General features: G+C 44.2%; 1 protein-coding gene across 2 annotated transcripts in view; it reads left to right on the top strand.

Moving 5' to 3' along the window:
* Positions 1 to 22,286, top strand: part of ALPK1 (alpha kinase 1) — a 54,173-nt gene that overhangs the window by 19,327 nt on the left and 12,560 nt on the right. For both annotated transcript variants that reach the window (XM_069769844.1, XM_069769916.1), the window contains exons 3-9: positions 4,526 to 4,680; positions 15,102 to 15,300; positions 17,324 to 17,383; positions 19,026 to 19,112; positions 19,824 to 19,900; positions 21,488 to 21,583; positions 22,102 to 22,206. In XM_069769844.1, the coding sequence (XP_069625945.1) occupies positions 4,526 to 4,680; positions 15,102 to 15,300; positions 17,324 to 17,383; positions 19,026 to 19,112; positions 19,824 to 19,900; positions 21,488 to 21,583; positions 22,102 to 22,206 (779 nt within the window). The remainder of the gene's footprint in view (positions 1 to 4,525; positions 4,681 to 15,101; positions 15,301 to 17,323; positions 17,384 to 19,025; positions 19,113 to 19,823; positions 19,901 to 21,487; positions 21,584 to 22,101; positions 22,207 to 22,286) is intronic.

Below are 22,286 nucleotides of genomic sequence, written 5' to 3'. Positions count from 1 at the left end.
GTTATTAAAAAAAAAAAAAGAAAAAAAAGGATGCAACTTCTGAATAAGGGCACATATTTCCTCTCCTTTCATAAGAACTGGGGGAGGGCCTTTTCTGTTTGTCAGCTTCTCCTGATATATTAAAGAGCTCATTGCCTGAATCTTTATGTTGTAAAATGTGTGTGACCTCTATTAAGTGGTGTCCAAAGAAAAAAACTTGCAATATGCCTCTTGAAAAGAAAATCCATGCTGGCTAATGGCTGGAATAAATAACCGGGAAAGGAAGCAGTATTTAACGAGAGAGCTGTAATAGAAGGGTTCTTCATTTGTTTTAATGCTGGCATTACCTGCTGGAAACTAGCATTTATTTTGGTATTGTTGTGGTGCTTTGAGAGTGGTTTGTAAAAAATTTATTATTTTTTAATTGCAGTGGAAATCCAGTTCATGTCAATCATGAAAGGATGTAATACACTCGGTTCAGTTTTCTCTAGGTTCAGACTTTCAGAGGGCTACATAACTTCATTGCCACAGCTTTTTTTATTCATGAAATAAAAGCTATGTTTGAATTGCTGAACTTGTTTGAATTACACCTTTTTGGTACAGGGTAGGGAGGTTATGTACCCCTTTCTGCCACACAGAAAAATAACTTTAGCAAGTACGGAAGAATATAGTAAAGGATGAAGGTGAAATTTCTGGGGGAAAAACAAAGGCATTAGCAAAAAAACACAAAAAGTCTATTTATGTGCAGGTTTGCCTTTGCGTGACTCATCTGCAGTACCGTCCATTTTCCAGTTTAGTGTTAATAGTGTTTAGTTTTGCTTTGCATGAATGACTTGTACATAACGTTAATTTGATCTTTAAAATCCTTTGTTTGTCTCGGAGCGCGGAGCCATTGAGAATATGTTTTTCCAACCATCCTGGTTCTTGCTGGGAGGTCAGCTGTCTTTTTCTGAAGCACCTAAGTCCGTTTGCAGTGAAGGGTGGGGTATAGGTTTCTGTTATGGATACTGGAAGATTTTTCTCTTCGTTTTTGTTTTCAACAAAGGGTACTTTGTTTCCTCATCAGAAATTCTTTTAAGTTTTATTATGGTTCCTTAGAATAGGCTCTTGAACTCCTAATCAGGTAGTGCTTTTTTCCCCTCATCCTCCTCCCTCCTTTTCTCCTATTAAATACCACAAAGTATGAGAAATAATCACTTTAGTTCCAGATAAGGTAAATCAGTGCCCTTATAATCACTCGATTAGACATGGTCCTTCAGGTAAACTGCTTCAGGAAATGGGCAATCAGAGCCTGAAGTGATGCTCGGGTTTTCGGAGGACCGTGTTCCCATCAGCTGAAAGAAAATTACCCAGCAGCGGGGCAGTGACAGCGACATTAATAACTGCTGGGGCTCTCTGCCCGGGGAAGGCAGGGCCTGGCAGGTTGGTGGCTCTTGGCTTCACGGGGACCCTCCTAGTGCAGAGGCGGAGGGGGTTTCTTCGACCCCCTCTCCCCCCAAGGCTGCCTTTGTTCGCCCTGGCTTTCTCAGACCAGGCGCAAGAGGAACTGAAAGCCAAATACATATAAATGGGGCAGGGGAGAGGGGAGAGGGGAGAGGAGGAGCGCATCCTTAACTTGCTTTAGTTGAGGGGGCAGAATGGGTGTTAGGTGGGTCTGGATTGCTTTTTTATTTCTTTTTAGGCTACAGATCATTCCAATCAACTTCTGTGCCAGTTCAGCCTTCATTAATTAATGAATTTGTATTGCCTGCAGTGAGACCAGCTATCTGTTACAAGAGTAAACTCTTGTCCTGGGAGTTGGATTTTAGCTGAAAACTGCAGGACTGTTCACACGAGCTCCCCAACTGGTTGGTGTGGTTCTAGTGGATGTTCTTGCGATACAACATGTTTTATTGTCATTGACACACTAATTGTGTTTATTTCCATGTGGTGACAGCTAGACGTCACAGCAAGGCTCGAAGCAGTATCCTGCTAGGCTTACTTGAATGTCCAACCCCAAAGATGACTGAAGGCTCCTAAATGGCCAAATCCTTCTGAAAATGTTACCATGGTTTCCTTTTCTAACCAGCTCGCCAGTAGTGATTGCTGGGGATGCTGCTTTAAAAATCAAAGTTCAATATTCAAGAATTTGGCTATATTCTTTGTTCTTTAGTGCATCAAGTAGGAGGAGGATTAAGGTTTAATTAAGGATAGCATGGAAAATAGGAACAAGAGGACAGCAGTAATACCTTTATGCTTTAGACAGAATACCAATGTGTACATTATCCCACTGATTATTTTCATAGTTGCTGACACTATTATTTTTTTCCTGTTTCAGTGTTATTTTGGTAAGAGTGAGTTTGTGTGGGAAAGACAGAAGGAGAAGGTAGAGAAGGAGACAGAAAGGCTGTTTGTGTAAGCATCCTATTTCTCTTTCTGTAGGTCGGTCCCCAAAATGTCAGTCCTCTGGGATCACATGGCAAAACATGTGCTTGCTGTGACTGCCTTCACGCCCCCCCCATCTTCCTTTGGAAAAGATTTTGGGATGCTCGGTCTTCCTCCTTCTGTATGGGGGGATAAAACCTTCTGTCCGTCATTTTGCGTTCCTTGTGATAGGATGGGTATCCCTGCTCCTGCATTGATTTTGCAGTGAGAGGTGTGAGGATGGGAGCACGACCTCCTTTCCCCTCCAGCTATGCCGCTTGGCCACCTTGCCATGGCTTGGAGGGCTGAGCCCCTCCAGACACCACTTCAGAGGTGAAGGGAAACGTGGCTGCACGTGAAGCTGGGATGTGTAACGGGAAGCATATCCAGAGCTGCAGCAAAAAGTGAGAAAATATGGTTTGGAAAAAGTGGTATCTTTTTAAAGGTGACTTTTTGGGAAAAAGGCCCTCAATATCTGACTTGCCACTTTTTCCTAGGAAAAATGTACCGGTGAATGCACTGTAATATGAGCATGAATTAGACTTTTTATATACTGTGCTTCCTGCAGTCATCTGTAAAGGACTGATTAAAAAATATGTAGTAATACATTTATTGCATTGCCTCGTTAAAGCAATGATGGTCTCTGAGCTGGGCTTTTTCTGAGGATTAATGGCCAGAAGGGGCTAGATCTGCAGCTGATGATCACCGTTAACCCCATCTGGTCAATAATCCTTGTTAATCCACTTTTATTGGCCAGAGAGTCTGCCCGGCCAAGCGGTTAGCACAGCACAGCACACTCAAGCTGCAGCTTCACCCCAGTTTCAAGGAAAATTAAAATGTGGGCTGCAGCTGAAAGGAAGGGACAAATCCAAGCCCAGATCTCTAGCTGTGTGCTCCTACTAGCAACTGCATCTTTAGTTGGGTCAGGTTGGAGATCCATTCGAAGCCGATGGTTATATGGGAGGTGAAGAGCCAGCCCGGGGAGGGAGCAGGGCATGGGCATGGGCCAAACTGCGTTGTTGCCTTGCGAGCTCTGGCACGTTGCTGGAGGATCGGGCCAGGTGTGGGAATTGGGAGTGCTTTGCCCTCATCCAAGAAAAAAAATCTGTCTTTTGACTCCTTTGTGCTTGGCCTTTCCAGGTGGGAGGGAAGCTGTGCTTTGGGTAGGGTTTGGAAACCCTCGCATGAAAGGCACGAGGACTGGAGTTTCCGTGTGGCTCCATGTTGGCTGTGCCTGGATAGGAGCATGCCTGGACCAAGGGTACTTTCTCCTCTTCTTTTTAACTGCTGTTGCAAACTGCAAGAGAAATGCAGAAGCTCAGGCCAGCTCCTCAGCTAGTGTAAATTACTTGGCTAGGGCAGCTTCAAAGAAGATGCGTCAGCTTCAAACAGGGAATCTCATGGCAAGGCTTCAGCTGGTATCTGCCATACGTCTGTGGGCACTGCCATGTTAACAGTGGTTCCCAGGCACGTGGGTTAAACCATTTTGTCTTGCTATAGCAGGGAGCTCTCTTGTGCTGAGGGAGAGTGTGTCCTGTAGTCTATAACTACTGCTTTGAGAGCAGGTTGAGTAACTCAGGCCAACAACTTTTTTTTACCGAATTATCAGTCAAATAATTATTCTCAAGAGTGTATGCTTGTTATTCATTATATCCCTTTAGATCTTTGACTAATAGCTTTATATGGTCCGGGTTTATCTCCCAGTTGGGTTGTGGGTTTTCAAGCTGGCTCTGCCCCTGTCACCAGCAAGCCCTGAGCAAGGGGGACAGGTCTTCTGCGCTGTTGGCCTCGTTTGCTCTGCCAGAAGTCCTCTCCTCATATGGGGAAACAGGTTTCCTCCTGTCTGTCTTGGAGCAGCTCTTCACGCCCAGCCAGCCACCAGCCAGCGAGACTTCCTGCTAAAAGCCTTTTTAATGGCTGATAGCTCCCATTTACCTGGAGGGCAGAGCAGCCAAGGGTAACGGATGACAGGCGAGCTCACCTTCCCTCCGGATGAGGCTGGTGGCAAGAGCTAAGAGCTGGTAGCAACTGGGAGAAGGTCTGAAAGGGAGGGGAGGTATGCTTTTTGCAGGGTAGGTGCTCTGTCGTAAGTGTTGTGGCTGAACCCGCTGCAATATCTTTACCTGCTCTTTGACCTTTTCAGCTTTGCTTCCCGAGGACTTGAGAACCCTTCTGGAGGAGGCAAAGGAAATGAAGTGGCCCTTTGTACCGGAGAAGTGGCAATACAAACAAGACCTTGGCCCAGAAGACAAAACAAACCTGCAAGATATGATCAGCGCGAGGCTCCCGGATTTGCTGGTATGAAGTTCAACACACCTGTTGCATAAAATGTCCCGCTGAGGTGCTTGAGAGTATGCAGAGCCCTGGTGGGTTCAGAGGCTTGGTTTTTTGCACAGTGGCAGCAGCAGGTGAGGAACTGCTTGGCAGGCAGAGGCAAGCAAGTCTGTGTTGCGATGGGGCTGCTCACAAAGGCCAAAGGGCCAAAATAGAGATGTGACTTGTATTTGTTTCAGTCTTCAGACAAGAGAGGGACGCTGAAGCTACATATAGTTTCGGATTTTTTTTGTTGAAGTTGCTATGAAGCAACATGTGTGAATCATGGTTTCCTCCTCCTTGTGAGACAGTTCATCTCCATGTCACCACTGCATATTCCAGGAGAATGGAAGTCCTGCTCTCTGCTGCCACTGCAGCCAAGCCAAGGTTGTGAGATCAGTGGGAGCTCTGCCTCAGGGTTAGGCTTCTGGTCTGTTGGCTACATGGCTCGCGGCAGATGGGTGTGCAATACCATGCAAGGCTGTTGGTTTGAGGTCTTACTGGTACCTGCAGTTTTATGTGCTCTCCCAGTGCAGGGAAGATAAAATGGATTCAAGTGATAAAGTTTTGAGCGTGTCCAGGCATTTGGCTGCTGCTGTGCAAGGAAAAAAGTGCCTAGATAGTAACGACAAAGACATTGCAGAGCGGAGGGCGCTTGCTCTGCCTTGTCTAGAAGTGATCCCAGAGGTATATAGGGATTGTGCATGCATTGAGCACCTTGCAGAACAATAGCCTTGTTCACTGAAACATGCAGCGATGACTTTGACTGCATTTATGCTGTTTCTGCTCACTTTCATGCTCAGCCCACAGGGCAGTTCTGTTTCTGTTTCCAGCAAGGTAATGTTTACCTCTTCCCTGAAGAACTGGCATTATAATAAAAGTAAAATGCTGAATGTTTACATAAAGTTTAAAAAAAAAACTATGAAATTGAAAAAAAAGCTGTGCCTTGTTTAGTTCAGCACTGCTCAGAGGCAATGAGGATTACTCACTTTAGTAGGCTTGCACAATTCATGACCTGCTTTCCTTTTTTCAAGAAAATTACTTGACCGGATCCCTTTGCGGACCAAAGCTGACCAAAACCTAGGCAGGAAAGGCAAGATTTTAATGTGACTTCTCTTGTGAGTAAAGGATACTTGGCTGTGTAAAGTGGCAGGATCCAAATGGTGCTTGGGGATCCCATCCTGTAAGGTGGTAATTTTTGAGCTTAAAGATTAGAAAGCGGCAAGAAATGTGGATTGTTTTTTGCTTTTCTGATTTTGTTGGAGGCATGTCAGACATGACTTGAAGCAAATAGAGGATTCCCTTTTCAATGGTAAACGTAGTATCTAGGCTAATGACTATCCCTTTGGCAGGACAGACAAAGTACAGATGAGGTTTGTGAAGTTTTTGTGGTTTTTTGCTTACTGTGGTTAATGTCTGAAGCCAGCACAGTCCCTTTCCTTGTGACAAGGGGCAGTCTGGCCTGAAAATCTGGGGGGTTTGGGACAGGAAGGTCTGGCCCTGCTGAAATCCCAGCTGCAAAACTGCTGTTAACTCCAAGGTGGCCAGGAGGTTTCACCTGCTTCAGAGAGAGCCCTGCCCAAGTAAGGCCAGCAAGTTTTGTTTGAAGATGACGATTACTTTGAATAGCACTGAGCAATGAGAAGCTCAGAAAAGCCAACTGCAGAGCTGGGAAGTGTCAGCCCCAGCATCCCCTATTGCAGGGATCCTAAATTTGCTTGCGGGGGGGGTGTGGGTGGGCAGGGAGCGGCTGCTTCTTGGGTATTTATTTTCTTTTTTCTCTTTGGTGTGTGTGGCCTTAGACAGAAATTTATGGCAGAGGTTGACCTCCTTTACAATCCCCGCGCAGCTCTCTAACTTTGGAGCGTTTGTCTGCTCTCTCCCAGGATAAACACCTGCAGTAAACTCCCTGAGAGACCTGGCTAGATGGGAGATTAATGTGGCTGTAATAGTGGAGCAGTGTTTGCAGCATTATGCCTTCTCCCCAGGTAGATGGATCTTTTCTGAGATGATACCAATTATTTATTGCTGAAACATCTGTTGATAACTGCAGCTGCCCTTGTTAAACAAAGCATATCATGGGGTCATAGACTATAGGGACCTAAAATCCTACCGCATGCTAGTTTTGGACTATTCACCGACACCCCCTGAAGTCCATTGGTTACCGTTGTCTTCAATGTTTCATCCTGCGGTTGCAAATACTTTGTAAACGTTGTGCTGCCTTTCCCCATGTGCTTTGAAGTATTATTTCATCTTCATCGGTAATTTATATTCCAGTGCCATTGTACCATGGGAAAAAGGGAAAACCTTTTTTGTTTTCCATTTAATTGTAGACAGACTGACATTTTGACCTGTATTATTAGTATTAGTCAGGAAAAGGGATTTTTTTTCCCCTTCATCCATTCCTTCCCCCCCTCCTCCCTTTTTTTTAAAATAAAATTTCAAGGCAGAGCAAAGGCTGCTTCAGTTCTTTGAATAAAAAGCTGGGGGGGGAAATGTGGCTGAAGAGAAGTGATTACAGTGTGATGAGGAAAGATAAAAGTCTGAGCAACTTTTTTTCTTCTTTGGTTGGTTTTTTGTTTTTTTTTTTTTTTTTGGCATGAGGGGACAGAAGGATAATTTAATTCCCTGGAGGAAAAGAAGATAAGTCTTTGTCGATTTATTGTTCAGAAAAACCTTTAAAATTTTTCATGACTGTTTATTTTAATTTGCCATGCTTAGAATAAGCTCATAAACCGTAATTCATTACATTTAAAAAGTGCTTTGAGATCCCTGAATGAAAGGCACTTCATTACCATAACACACTGGTGGTGTTATGAGGAGGCAGAGCTGTCTACCAGGGCTCACCGTGAGGATGTTTTACTCTGTGAGTAGGCTGAAAAGCTCCATGAGACCAGCACAGTGAGTAAGCCGATTAAGCTTTGGCTTCAAGGGTTTGCCTTAGTGTTGCACTTTAAAAAGTGGGATACTCATTGCTGGCGGCTGCATGCTAGTTTGACGTATCAAGAAGGCAGAGCCACCTGCACCTGCAGCCTTTTAAAGTGCTCTTCTTCGCCTTTGCTGCGGGATGCTCATTACTTCTGCACGCTGGCTGAAGCAGTAGGAAGGCATGGCAAAACCAGCTTGGGGGGGAGACAGGGGGTAGCGGCAAGCCAGGCTTTCCTCGGCACTCTCTCGCTGCAGCCTTGGTTCAATGGGAGACATGCTGCTTCTGGAGCAGGGCTCAGGGCAGATTTTGGCAATGTACACAAACTTTTTTTCCCCCCTCTCTCTTCAGTATGTGAAATTACTGAATCTCCCTAGGGATTTTAAGGCAACAGATTTACTGTAATCCTTGAGGCAAACCAGGTTTTACAAAATCTTTGCATCTTATCGAAGGTAGGGTTTTTTGGTTTGGCTTTTTTTTTCTTCTTTTCCCTGCCAGGGATTCGCCAACTAATACAAAGGCCACCCCCGTTCAACAAGCTCAACATACTGTTTTCCACATTTTCCTAGCAGGTTTTAAGAGGGCCTCCCTAACAGCTGCCATCGGCTAGCAAACCAAACCCATCCTGCAGCCCCTGTCCCAGCCTGAACGCCCCTTCGGTGAGAATCTGCACTAGGGCTTGAAGGGCGATAACCAACATCTGTATCGAAAGCAAAAACTGGGAAGCACTGGGATTTTTGTTTTTAACAAATGAAAGCCAAATCAAAATTGCAACAGCATCCTTGCTGACAAGTATAAATAAGGAGGAATTACTTTTTCTCTCTGAATGCCACATGTGCTGTGGGGTTCAGACTGGGGCTGCAGATCCAGAAGGGAGGCTGCCAGGGGTTAGTTACCCTTCCTGCAGATCTTCGCTATCCCAAGGGATGGAAATAGCCTTACTCTCGGTAACCAGCCAATAGAGGGCAACATGCCCATGTACACGTGTTTGATCCCACAAACCCTGTTGTGGGTTTCATTGAAGGACACCTCTATACACACAAGTAGTTCTCTTGTGGGATGATTCATGCCACATTAATATTTTTATTATTTTTTTGCAAGATCAGAGCCTGTTTTCAAATCCATTCTGATGATGTGGGGCTTTACTTCATTTTTATCTTACATATCAATAGTTTCTGCATCCAGGCTCAGGCATTCAGCCATGGACCAGGATCTGCTGGGATAGGTACAGTGCGAATACAAAAGGAAAAGCCCCCAAGAGTAGGGCTCCTGCAGGTCCCTCTGCACCCGCTGTAGGGAGCTGTGCAGGCTGACCCCATGCTCTCTGCCGTGGATGGGGGACTGCGGATCCTGGCCCTGCTGGCACAGAATTTCACGGGAGTTAATGGGAATATTGAAAACAGTAGAAAATAAGGCCCCACAGCCCTTGCCTGGGCCTTGGCTAATTACGTGGTGATGGATTGCCATTAGGGAAACCATTCTGAGGGACATGCCCTAACTACCCTTAGGTGTGTGTGTGGTACTTAAGAGCTGGAAGCCTTTGAAAAAGAGCTAAAGAGGGGGCTGAGGATTTAGTTTTCTCCTCCTTCTAACTGTTGGTGTGGTAACAGGAGAATTAAAGCCCTAAATCATAGCCCTAGGATCTTGGTTGTTCAGGCTGACCTTTTGCTACCTGCCTCATAAGAGCTCTTCTTGGGTGATCCCAGTGAAACAGAGAGTGACGTAAGGGAGAGCTGTGGCTGTGGGCTGAATTCAGCCCGAGAGGGACTCTGTGGGACCCCAGCCTCCCTTACGCTGGGCAATCCTTGACGCTTTGTAAATGAGAAGTATCAGAGATCAGGCGCAGAGAGGAGAGCTTCAGCTGCCCAGGGTGACTGCCCTGATGCTGCCAGCACGCAACGCTGCAAAGCACTCGGTCTTCTGCTGCCTGTGTGGGAAAACAACAGCAGAATTTATGTTGGAGCACCAAATAAAAAAAATGGGAAGCCTGATCCTGGGTACCTGCAGGGCAGTCAGTTCACTTTGCTCATGGCTAGGATTTCCTCTTCTCAGATGCAGCTTTATGGAGTATTTCCTCCCTGGAAAAGACTTTAAATGTTGTATTACTGAGATTGATATGTTGTGTTTTCCTTCCAAATTAAAGTACTTCTCAAATGGGTTGATGTTTTGAGGACACAGATTTAGGAAAGAGACTCTTGGATTTTCAGCTAATTATAATGGTCTCAATGCTGCCCTCTCGGGGCGGGGGGGGGGGTGTCACTGGCACTCAGCTATTTTTAAGTGTTAAAATATCCCCTTCAACATAGTATTTTAATGTACCACAGGGAATTTCCACAATAGTTTATAAATAGTCTATTTCCATAATAGTTGATAAATAGAGCCCAGCAGGACAAATCTGGGCCACAAAAAGATTGTTGCACCTATCCTTGTTAATAATTAAGAACAGGTACTCCTGCAGATGACTGCGGTCCCCCAAACCCCTGCTGCCTTGTCGGATACACGAGGCCTCCAGGAACTCCCCCTCAAGGAGCTTCCTCGGCACTTTAAAGGGTTCTGCTTCTGTCCTCACCCCAAAATGCTGCTGTTGAGCAGCCTGAGCCGCCTGCTGCTTTCCTCCTTCCTGAGACCGCTCAAGTTCATCACACAGATGGTTCTCCCACTTGCCCCCACGGGTAGGTGCACTCCCTTTGTTATGGCTACCCAGTGCTGAGAGCTACACATGCCAACAGCAGGTTGGTCAGGGATATGGTGCCTTCTCTGCTTTGTGTTTGATGGGCTGTGGGAGGCCCCCTCCATCCTGCAAGGGACGGAGCTGGTCCTGCCAGCGGGACTCTCCAGGCACCGCTCTGCTGGAGCTTTGCTTCCTGCAAACAGCAGTGGATCTCAGCTAGAGAGTGGAAGCCGAGAGCAGCACGTGGAACATCCCAACAGCAGTACAATGAAATCAGTGGCAAGTTAAATTGCAAAAAAGGGGGGGCTTTTGAGAAAAGCGTGAGTTACTCTCGCTCTAGCACTTCTCAGTTGGTGAAGCAAGATGTGGTTGGTTGTAAAAAACTGACCCGTTCTGTGGTGTTTTAAGCTGCTAATAATGGACCTATCGCTGCTCCCATTGAATAAATGTCCAACTCTCCATTGCCTTCAGGACGAATAACTTGAGCTAATTAACAGCTTCAGAAGCTCAAGCCTTTAAATGGGGTTCTCCACTGCTCTGAGCACAGAGGAAAGTGTCCAGGAGCTTCTTATTCCTCAGTCTGCAGCTATTTACTGTGTGACTTGACCATCCCATGTTTCAAGCGTATCCGTCTGCACCTCGCAGACATGCTTTCTTCTGCCCATCACAGAGGTGGTAGGAGGCTTAATTCCTTGTTATTTGTCAAGTGGGCTCTGATTGCCAGCTGAAAGGCAGAGATTGATAGAGAAGTCCCGTGCGGTGACAGCAGCTTTGGTCTCTTGGAAAGACAGGCTTTGCTAACAGCGCGTGGGGTAAAAGGGTGAAAGACTTCAGCCAAATCCATTGGTGTTGTGACTCTGTGTTTAATCTGACAGGGGACGAATGTAGCGGGAAAGAAAACCGGGCAATTTGTTAGGGTTCAGTGAAGTGCTAACTAGGAACAGCTCTTGGGAGAGAACTAAAGCACCTGGAAGCATGTGCCACTGAAACTCCTGCCTTGTGCACAGAATTAGAAATTCTTTGTTGACTGCTATTGGTTTTGGGTTTCTTTTTAAGATTTTAAACCTCAACTGCAGTTATAGATGAAACAAAGACTGAAACAGTCTGAGACGAATGGATATAAGCAAACACAGAAATCCAGAGCCCCTGCAAAACTGAGGGGACACTCTGAAAATGAAATGATTCCTGCCCCTGCTTTCGAACCTCGCTGCTTGCAGAGGCGTTTTTCCAAAAGGGACCCTCCCGAGCCCACAGGCTGGGGTTGGGGGGGTGTTGCCTCCGGGATCTTCACTTTATAAAGAGGGCAGAGAGAGTGGATTAAATCAATATTTCATTTATTTGGGCTTGTAATTCCTCTTACATCAGCTGCCACATAAAGATTTTCCCCTATTTTCTTCCCCTCCTCCTCATCCTCATTTACTATGCACCAATAATTTCCCTTTGACGCTTTCCTGCCAGTCCTAGTGCCAGATGGCTCCGGTTCTGAGCTTCTCCCCTCTCTCGGGAGCGGCCCCCATTGTCAATGCAAAGGAGGCGTCGTGGCTTTGAACCCAAAGCTGGGACCCAAACTTCAGCCCCGGCATGAGGAGGAGCTAACCCACTAATGCAGGAAACCATGCAAACAGCACACCCTCCCACTCATCGCCATTAAGGAAAAAAACCCTTCACTAAAGGCTGTTTTGCATTTTCCCCAATGGTCCATGTATAGAAATCTGGTGCAAATTTAATTCTCTCACCACCTGATTCCACTTCCCAGCCGCGAGGTTCCCTTTGTGTCATAAACTCAATTAGACATATGCATTTCACATCATGGACACAGATGTGAAAACAAAGTGCGCACGTACCTCGCTCTTTCTCTCTCTCTCTCTCTCTGTGTAGATGCGCCTACATTGGCTTTAAAGCGATAAAGAAAGCGAGTAAATCTGTTTAGGGCACTAGCCCGCTATGCAGAACAAAGTGTCCGGCTGCGGCGAGCGCAGCGAGTTTCTGATTGTGGTGGGGTAGGCTGCGACATCTTGGAAGTCAATAGGGTTTCCCTGGGTCTGGGCAGGGTGACAGGGAGCCGCTGCCCCGTTTCATTTCAGAGTGGCATGGGGAGGGTCTTTGTGCGTGGTTTGGGTGCGTGCCCAGCACGCCGGTGCATTAGCTGTAGGTGCTGAGGAATTTTCCAGCCACACGAGTTGGCAGGGAATGAAAGGAGCGGGTATTAGTTTCTCGGTGTACTGCTCGGAACAGGGGGGACATAATTACAAAGATTGACATCGAACCGTGTTTCTGTGTGCCACACAGCATGCAGCCCTGCCTTTTAAAAAAAAATAGCCGAGTTTCTCTCCCTGGCTTGACTTTTCTACATTTTGTGTCCATTTGGGTTTGGAGAGGGACACAAGAGGTTTCGGCATTGAGCGGAGAGTTAAATTATGCAGCTGCAAGACTGCCAAGCCCTTCAGAATAGGATGCTTCGTTTAGATTTTCCACAATGCTATTGAAGTGCTTATTTTCCTCCTGAAGAGACACAAACAGATGCAAACTTCTGTAAACACTTTAGAAATGAATTCAGTGAGTTTGGCCTCTCAGCAGTGCTCAATAGCTGACAGAAAAATGTCTAATTAGTGCAAGTGGAAATAATAGGGCCACTTGGATTCCTTCCATCCTCCTCCAAGTCTACTTTTCCTAGGAACTCAAAGGCTCTTTTGTTTGGTAGGTCACCCTCTCTCAGGCTTTTGTGCTCCGATCTATTAAAGGAAGAAGGGGAGGAAAAAAAAAATAGATTAGGCGATGCTCTGTGCTTAAATATATGGCCTGTTGATGAGCATTTCGAATGGCTGGTTTGCAGTGTCAGTTTACAGGTGCTTGGAGAGGGGGATTCCTCCATTGTTGGCCGGCACAAGCGGAGTTGTGCGTGCCCGGCTCCAGGAATCCTTTTCAAGTGCCATCCTCTTAGAAAATCCAACTCAGGCTCCGGGAAAAAAAAAAGGAAATTTGTACAAATCCGCCTCGCCAAAGTGCAAACAAGCTAGCAAATACTTGCAACAGATCGGTGCTGCAAGCCGGCCTTCATGCTGTATACCGTAGGCTCTTCTCCAAATGGTTTGACATAGGCTTTCTCCTGCACGCCTCAGATGGTGGTTATGCTGCTCAAACTCAGGAACGAGTCTTGCTTTCAGATTGTGGGGCTCTGAGCTAAAAGCAAAGAGAATAGAAATGAGGCTGGGGATGAGTCCAAGGAGCCTGCGCGGTGTTTAAAGCAGTTCGTGGACATTGCTGTCTCTCTGGCTCTGCCTGTGCGTTTCCACAAGGAAGGCAAGGGAAGGAGGCTGGTGCTAAGACAAAAGTGGGAGATAGCTGCCAAATTTGATGTTCTAGTAGGGATTTGGACAAAGTTTTCTTGGCAGTCTCTCATCCTCTGATAGTGCTGTGGGGCCTGATCCTCCCTCCCCTGTGTTGCTTTTACTCTGTCAGAAGCGGAGTTACTTGCTGACATGAATGAGAGGAGAAACGCATCCTTCTTTCTGAGGAGCCTTTGTGTGGTTTAAGGTGTTTTCTGTTTTTTCTTTCCTCTTGTAATTGACCACACCGCAAAGCAGTCCTCAACCATTGCCAGCTCCTGGGTGTTGGGGCCAGGCTGGGCAGTAGGAGGCCAGGCTCCTTGTTGGCAGCGTGAGGCTGCGGAATGGCTGGTGGCCGTGAAGACCGGACAGGTCAGGGCACCCGTGAGGCTCCACAGCTGAAGAGATGGGTCTTTCCTTACAGCCGACGGTTGTATTTCAGGCAGACGTTCCAGTGAAACAATGACTGCGCACCACCCTGTGCGACAAACCCGTAAAATGGGAATCGCCTGGATTTCAGCGTGTGGAGCCACCTCCTCGCTCCGCCGGGCAAGAGTGCCAACCCCTGCCCGCCATGGGAAGGGGTCGGGTTTTGGTAGATGTCCACAGGTCCGTGTGGACTTCTGCAACTGCGATGAGGCCGTGTGCCTCCTCGTGGCTGTCTTTGCTGGTCTCCTGTCCTCTTAACAGCATGCGATCTCAGGAGCTCGGGCTGATTCTTCATGTCGGTCCCAGCCACTGTGGGAATCCAAGAGAGTTCGTACAGACTTAGTAGTCAGTAAAAATGACCTGCAGGGGAAAAACGTCAGACTCCTGGCCTGTTTGCTTGTTTGTGGTGTACAAAGGAGTGGATGGCTTGAGCTCCATCTGGGACAATGGCTGTAGTGACCATTTCCAGTCTTTCCAGACTCACGTCCTCCTTTTAAACTAATTGTTATTACTGCTAGTAATCTGTCGGGCGTGATTTAAATTCATTAACAGACCACCAGATTATGCAGTTCCAAATACTAAACAACAATTAGAAAGACCAAAAAAAATTCAGGAATGATATCTATGGCTCAAACAAAATAAACAGCTGGAACCTTCCTATCTTAAAATGAAGATGTGATCAGGACTAGTCATAATTACAGGTTATAATAAATCCTATCTAATCACTGCCACAAAGGTTTATTTTTATATAAATATATGTTATATAAATGCCTAGGAACATAGAGATTTTCAGATGGCTGGAAATTTTGAGACAGCCTTTTAATTGCTAGTGAATATTTGCTTCTCGTAATGTTCAGTACTTCACTTGCTGCAAAAACTGTGTAGCCACTTTATAGCAAATAACTAAGGATATCCCATCTGTTTTGAAATGGCATATAGGCAGCATCGTTAGGCAGAGGGTTACTAAAGCTGAATATTTTCTGTAGTCAGTTCAGTGAGCCTTTGCAAGGTGAGTTTCTCCAAGGCTGCCCCATGGCACTGGTGTTCTTTTCAGGTTTATTTGAAAGCCTCCATCATGGTCAAGGACTGCTTAACGGCAACTGCTATTGTGTTCCTGATTGACCGGTTCCTGTATTGGATTGATGCCTCCAGCAAACTTCTTCGGATTGCCAAGGGTCTGCACAGGCTGCAACCCACCACGCCAATCAGTCCTCAGGTGCTCATCCGCCAGGCTCGCCTCTCTGTCAACACAGGTACTGCTCCATTTTCTCAGCTCAAGCCCAGTTAGGAACTACTTGACTTTGAAGAAGATACTTTGTCCCGTGCTGGGGATGACATGCTTACGGCCCCGGTGCCATCTTTTCAAACGCACAGCCCACTCCCAGCCCCCTTGAGCCCTCCCAGCTCCTCTCACTAGCACAAAGGGGCTGGTATAAAGGGTTTCAGAGCCAAAAGCAGGAGAGAAAATTGTGAAAGGGTGTGGAAAATACTAATTGGAGCTTTTGTTCCTTAACAAATCTTCCCTGCTGGTTTCAAACAGGGATATCTGAATTGCTATACTTCTGACCAAGGGCCTTTAAAAAGTAAATTAGAATCCCGGCATTTTCTCTGTACTGTCCCAGCTGCTTTTTTTTTTTTTTTTTTTTTTTTTTCCGGTGGGACCACTTGACTATGCAAACAATGCAGCTTACAATCCCTCGAGGATAAACTGATTAAAACCAAAATAAATTCCACCATTCCTATCGTGTGGGCAACACCTGAAGGATTTTTAATGTATCTTCCCACTGTCATATCGGGGAGAAGAAAACAAAGCCAGACAAACCTGCTCTGAAAAACCCAGCTAAGGAATATTTTATTTGCAGAAAAGAGAACTATAAGTTCCCTGCATAGCCATTTTTATCTGTGGCTGTGCGCTTCTCATGTTCCCTTTGCCGTGGTGTCTGGGTACTGGCACACTCCAATTGATGGGCTAGTTCAGCCAGCACTTACGCTGCTTCACTGGCTGGAGCAGCCTTCTTGAATTCAGCTGGACAATTGAGACAAAAAGCAGGGTTCAACATGAATCAAGCTGATCAAATTAGACCTTAAGGCGTCTCCTGCAGCCCATCAAGCCTGCCACGGGAGACTCCGGCCATGCGACAAAACCTCTGAGCCATATGACAGGAGGATGAAAGGCAGAATCCCCACTTTGCGTTGCAAGCTGCATCCTTTCTATATATTTTTTGGCTATATGTTCGGTACTTAAGATGGTTCTTAAAAGCTAGGTAGAGGGTGACAGGGAGGCAGCATAGCCTGCAGCTATGCTTTCTGTGCTGGGATGTCAAGTCAGCTGGCTTTGAGGTGCATCTGCAGAGCTTCCCCTCCTGGTGAGACCAAAATGGGTTTCCAAAACCCTTCTTTTCTTGGGACAGAAACCAGCAGCTCTGTTGCTGAAGGAAGCAGGCTAGACTGCTTTCTTCTGGAAGAGAAATAAGAGCATGGAATCCCAACTGGTGGGGTGGGCAGCAGCTCAGTGCCTGCCCCAGTCTTGTTGCCACCTCCCGTGCTCTGAATCCTGCAGCAGCCCAAGGCATGGGAAGGAGCAGAGTCAGAAAAGAGTGCCTGGAGCCACCTGCCTACACCACGGGGTTTGGGTTTACTCTAAAAACAACACACAGCCTCAGCCTTCCCCATAAAGGAGAGGTATCTGTTGTTTTATCCTTGCGGTCGGTTTACTGAAGCCGCATTGTAGAACGTAGACAGTATGCACAGAAATTCAACAGAAATACCAGAGTTTGACTCGAGGAAGACTTTCTCACATTTTAAGGTTAAGCACTCTTCCAGGAATGTATAGTGTGTTAAGTAAAACAGATACATACGTAATTTCATCTTACCATGCAAGCACATATTACAAAATGTAGTGCATGTACATTTATGACTGTTGACAGCAACAAATCTATGTGCAGGTGATATCGGGATGTATCAGGTTAAATATCATACAGCTTCTCAATGAGATTTTCTGAAGTAAGCGTCTGGCTAGAAGCAGTTGCCTCATCAGCATTTTCTGCAATATTTGTTGTATATGTGAAATAGCCTATGTCAAAGAGATTTCTGAGCATGAGGTAGCATCTGCGGTGCATACTTAATTAGAAAGTTTAGTCTAAGTGTGGACACACTGACAGTGCTGGGAAGAAGAGTACAATTTGCAGGGGTTTCACTGATGAATATTTTTGTTCACTTCATGCCACATGATACATTTTTTATATTCATTTTCTATCTTTTTTTTTTTTTAATCAGGTAAACTTTTAAAAGCTGAATATATCCTAAGCAGCCTTATTAGTGACAATGGAGCAACAGGTACGTATATATTTCTTTTCCAGTTGCATACTTGCTATTTTGGTGGGGTTTTTGATACTAATTTTAACAGTCACAGAAGCTTCAAATACAACCAGTCTGACCTCAGTAATGACTCCTTACATCACATTTCTCTTTTTTTCACCATTCTTTGCTAAAATGTGGAAAATGCAACTTCGTTTTGAAATTTCCATAATTCATCCTTGAATATTTTCAGTTGGGTGGGAAAATATTCTGGACTGACAGCCTTCCTAGAAATTTCTTTGCCTAGAGAATTTTAAAATGTGGACCAATTTCAAGCAATTGACTGATCTAGAAAACAAAGACAATTCCCTGCCCCCCAAAAATCCAGATTGTTAGAGTAATGTTTATCCTCCAAATTCTCACTGAACCTATGAACTAAATGAATACTTTATTCTAGACCTGTAGCAGACTGCAGTGTAATTATTTAGTATCTTTTGGGGTTAAGAAAAAGAGAGAGTGAGTCCTGGTTCTTACAGCAGTTTCTTCTATCACTGGATAGATGTGCAGAACTATAAAAATGGGACCATTCCTTAATGCATGATTATGTTTGTAGAAATTACTTTTTTTTACCTTTCTGTCACATGATTATACTGCTGGTCGTGTGGCTTGTTTCAGGTCTAGAGGGATATGTATTTCTAATGGTAAGAATTCATTAATTTTGACAGACATCCATAATTATTATTTAGTTACGTTTTTGAGACAATATATTTTAGGGGTTTATATCTGTTCTCCATTTTCTTAGCCTTCAGGGTTTATTTAGTCAATACACTCAGGTTTCTCTACAACCATGAAACTTAGAAATTTAAGAAGCCTGTTCTGGGTTTTGTTGGTTTGTTTTTCATGTGAAACTGAATTTCTCGTACAAGAAGGATCTTCACGCAGAGGGCTTTTAATGAAATACCAGTTATCACTATTGAAGTAGAACTGGCTGTGCAAACACTGCATTTCATCTCTCTTGGGATTATGCTTTTCTTTAAGATTATTTTCATAATATTCAGTGATAGTACTTCTTTGTTCAGCATTGAAGATGTGTTGTTGAACAGATACTTTGTGCTGAGAATTGCAGTGAAATGTTCACAATACTTAGGAAAGCTTAGTGATTTTATTTCGTTTTCTATTCGGAAATCCAGTACAGATTTGATAACAAAAGACTTCGTGTAAGTAATCATACTGCGTTAACAAGAAAACTTTTGTTTTCATCTTCATGAGATACCGACATCTGAAAAAAACCCCATGTTTTGCCAGTGGTTAAAAGTATTTTGCTCTGCTATATATACTGGTGACAACAAAGATATTCCATATTAATCCTTTTGACTGGTTTTTAGTGGAACTCTGTACAATGTTGATACACAATGACTTTTTGTTACTTCACAGAATAGAGGTACTTTTCACTTTTTAGATTGTTTTTATGCTCTATATAGCTGTCACTCAAGCTGCATACCCATATAGCTGTCTACTTATATTCTTTAACGCACTGTCACTTTGTCATCTATCTGACTCAAACCAGCTGAATTCAATGGGGAGAATCCTGTCAATTTACTGGGATTTAAGTTACCCTCAGAGGCTTAAAATGACAGCAACATTTTTCATTCTCTACTGAGCTTTTCCACTCTTTCTGCAGGTACCTGGCGATATGCTAAGGAAAGCGATAGGATTCTCGTTCAGTCAGTCTGCTTACAAATCAGAGGACAGATTCTGCAAAAGCTTGGTAAGGCTTTTTTCTATAAATATCTGCTCAAGATTTTCCCCTATTTTTTTTTATTTGCAGTCAGGCTTTAAAATGGTACATTTGGCATATGTCAGAGTGTTAGCTTGTGTAGAACACCTGCCTGATGCCCATAACACAGCCACGGAAGATGAGCTGTACACACATCTGTTTGCAGCAAGGACTTAGAGCCATGTACCAGGCAAACACATTTTAGAAATCACCATTTTATTACTAATCTTACTGGAAGCTGAGGAGCATTCTGAAATGTTGTTCCCTTTTTCCCGGTGCTGCTCCATGTTTGCTAACGCTTTTCCCAAATTCGTTGTTCCCAAAGACATGCAGTAGTTTATCACAGGTACATCATAGCAATTTCCTCTCTCAAGACAAGAAAATCCTTGGTTTTCAGCATGATGGGCTTCTGTATTCAGGGCTTGGTACTTGAGGCCAACAGCCTAATTTTATGCTTTTGATGTGACCTTTCGTCTTCCATGACTGTTGAGCTGAAGGCCTTTATGAGCATAAAATGTGTGTTTATGCACAGCCAAAAGCTAAAGGAAACCAATAAATGTTCAGTGTCACCAAAGCAAAAAACGCCATGGTATGGTTTTATACTGTTTTGAGGGCTCCTGACTCAAGGAGGTGTAAAATAAACTATTGAAAGCCATCTGTAGCAGTAATCTGCTTAATGACTGTTTTTCTGATTTATTTCAGGGATGTGGTATGAGGCAGCAGAGTTGATTTGGGCTTCAGTTGTGGGATATTTCAAACTTCCTCAGCCAGATAAAAAGGTAGTATTTCCTTTTCACCCTGGATATCCTTGCCAATCTAATAATCCTTCCAGATAAGCTTTTGTTTACTTCAGAGAAGTCTTTTAGCAATAATGTTTCAATTATGCACCTGAGACAAGGTTAACGTGCAGGACAAATATTCTAGCCAAAGTCTGTATTGCACATTGTTTCCGCATGCATACACAGACTTACGGACACCTTTTTTCCTGCAGGGGAAGAAAAGTAATAGTTTTCATTAAGCAGAATCATCTGAAGTGAACCATCACCTAGGATGTCACAGGTGCCTCTGACAAGGACAGACTAATTCCAGAATGCAGCCATAGATTTTATTCATTTATTAGGACTAAGGCTAATTATTTTTTTCTGGTAACCAAGCATGTTTATTTGCTGAGCTGTGCTACACTATCTGTTGTGGCTGATGGGTGTTCCCCAGCACTGCAGTATCTGAACACCTTGCAACAGCTACCGTATCTGTCTTTTAACACCTTTGTGAGACTTGGCCACGCTAATCTTCCCACTGTAGATGAAGCAACAGTCACACCGTGTATCCATAGCTAAACAGGAATGTGAACCTAAGTCTTGCAAGTCCTAGGGTGATGCTTTAAGAAGTTTTGTAATTGTACCCCAGCATAAGATATACCACAAAACCAGACCTCGTCACCTCTCCTATGCCATGCCTTAAAGCTTGACCTCAAGCTCAGAACATTTCTATGGGAGCAAAGATGTGTAGTGAATTTTGTGGATAGCATCTAGATAATTCCCAGCATTCTTAACTGTTTAGCTGGGCAGACCCTTAGCTAGCATGTATTGATCAAATCTTCCAGAGAGAGACACAATTAACAAGTTGATAGATCTATATGCTATATGTTCATGTCTTATTTTCTAATTGATTCTGTAGAACCAATTACAAATTACCAGAAAAAAACCAATTCTATCAACACCAAGAACTCTTGACTTTTGTCCAACTCTGTTTATTTGATTTTTAAACTGTGCAGTAAGCTAGGGAAGTGTGTTAAAAAAGATGCTTGTTTTCTTGGGCTGTGTGTGATGAGCATTTATTACATCTATCATCTCTCTAGACATTCTTCACCCTAGATTTTTTAGAAAGACTGGGATCAAGTGGCCAATTCTTAAACATAATTTTTGGTTTTCTGTGGTCTTTTCTGAAAAACAACAGTAAAACAGATTGAGTCTTATTTCAGATGTGATTAGCCAAGGGCTTAATGCAGCTTTTGGTGATATTATGAGACTTCACTTTCATTGTCACAAATAGCACCTTGGGAAAATGCAGTGCTAAAGAAAATGCAATGCTGTTTAAGTTGAAACCTAGAGTTAGTGGTAATAGGGATAGCTGCCACTCATGGAAACTCAAATGTATCCACCAGGCTACGCTTTCTGCAAGTTGAAATTAATAAAACCCTACCAAGATGACGTCTCTGAATTTCTTAGCAGTGCTTCTCTTTGGATCTTGTTTGTTTGGTTTGATTTTTTTCCCCTATGTTCTACACAGAACCTCCTTTATTGTAAGCAGTAAAATTCAAAATACAAGGAGAAAAACACTACAATAATTTTCCGTTTCTGTTTCAGGGAATTGCTACTTCCTTGGGTATTATGGCAGACATCTTTGCTTCCATGAACGAAAAGGATTACATACGTTTTAAAACCAATGCTGAGATTGACCTGGTAAGACTTGGTTTGATATTTGTGCGTGTAGATTCTTCATATGGACTGTATGTTGTCGTCCCAAATTCACCCACACTTTGTTCTTCCTCCGGTTCCTCTCCTGTGCTGAGAGGGCTGAAGAAACTTCCATTCATTCCTGGTAAAAAAGTTCATTAGCACCTAGATGGAAGGATGCCTTGCTTCAGGAAAAAAGAAACATTAAGAGTATTTACAGAGTGTGTATGTCTGTGTCTGTGCAATATATAGAATATTTATAGGGTCAAAAAGTGACACATTGAGCAAAAAGTCTCCTGCAGAAACAGACCTGGCTGTTGTTGTTTAAGATATGATGGTGCATTCTGTCAAGACTCAAAGGTCTCGGACAGCTAAGGGAAACTACAACAAACAAGAAATAAATCCCAAGCTGCCTGGCTTCAATCTAACAGGGTTGCTTACCAGGTAGACCCACCTCTTTGGAAAGAAAGCCTTTGAGATGAGGTTTTCCCTTTTGGTTTTTTTTTGTTTGTTTGTTTCGCTAGAACCTTCTCCGAGAGTTCAGTCATCGCTTATTATCAGCTGCTGAGGCCTGCAAACTAGCAGCAGCCTACAGCCAGTACACCCCGTTGTTTGTCCTCACAGCTGTGGTAAGTATTAGTCTTCATTCTGAAAGTGTTATTTGAAGAGTCCAGGCTATTAAATTTGACTCTAACCTGGCTTTCAAACA

Source organism: Haliaeetus albicilla, chromosome 1 (genome assembly GCF_947461875.1).
Source record: "Haliaeetus albicilla chromosome 1, bHalAlb1.1, whole genome shotgun sequence".
NCBI classification, from domain to species: Eukaryota; Metazoa; Chordata; class Aves; order Accipitriformes; family Accipitridae; genus Haliaeetus; species Haliaeetus albicilla.
The sequence above is the reverse complement of the archived record's forward strand: the minus strand, read 5'-3'. Positions and strand labels throughout refer to the sequence as shown.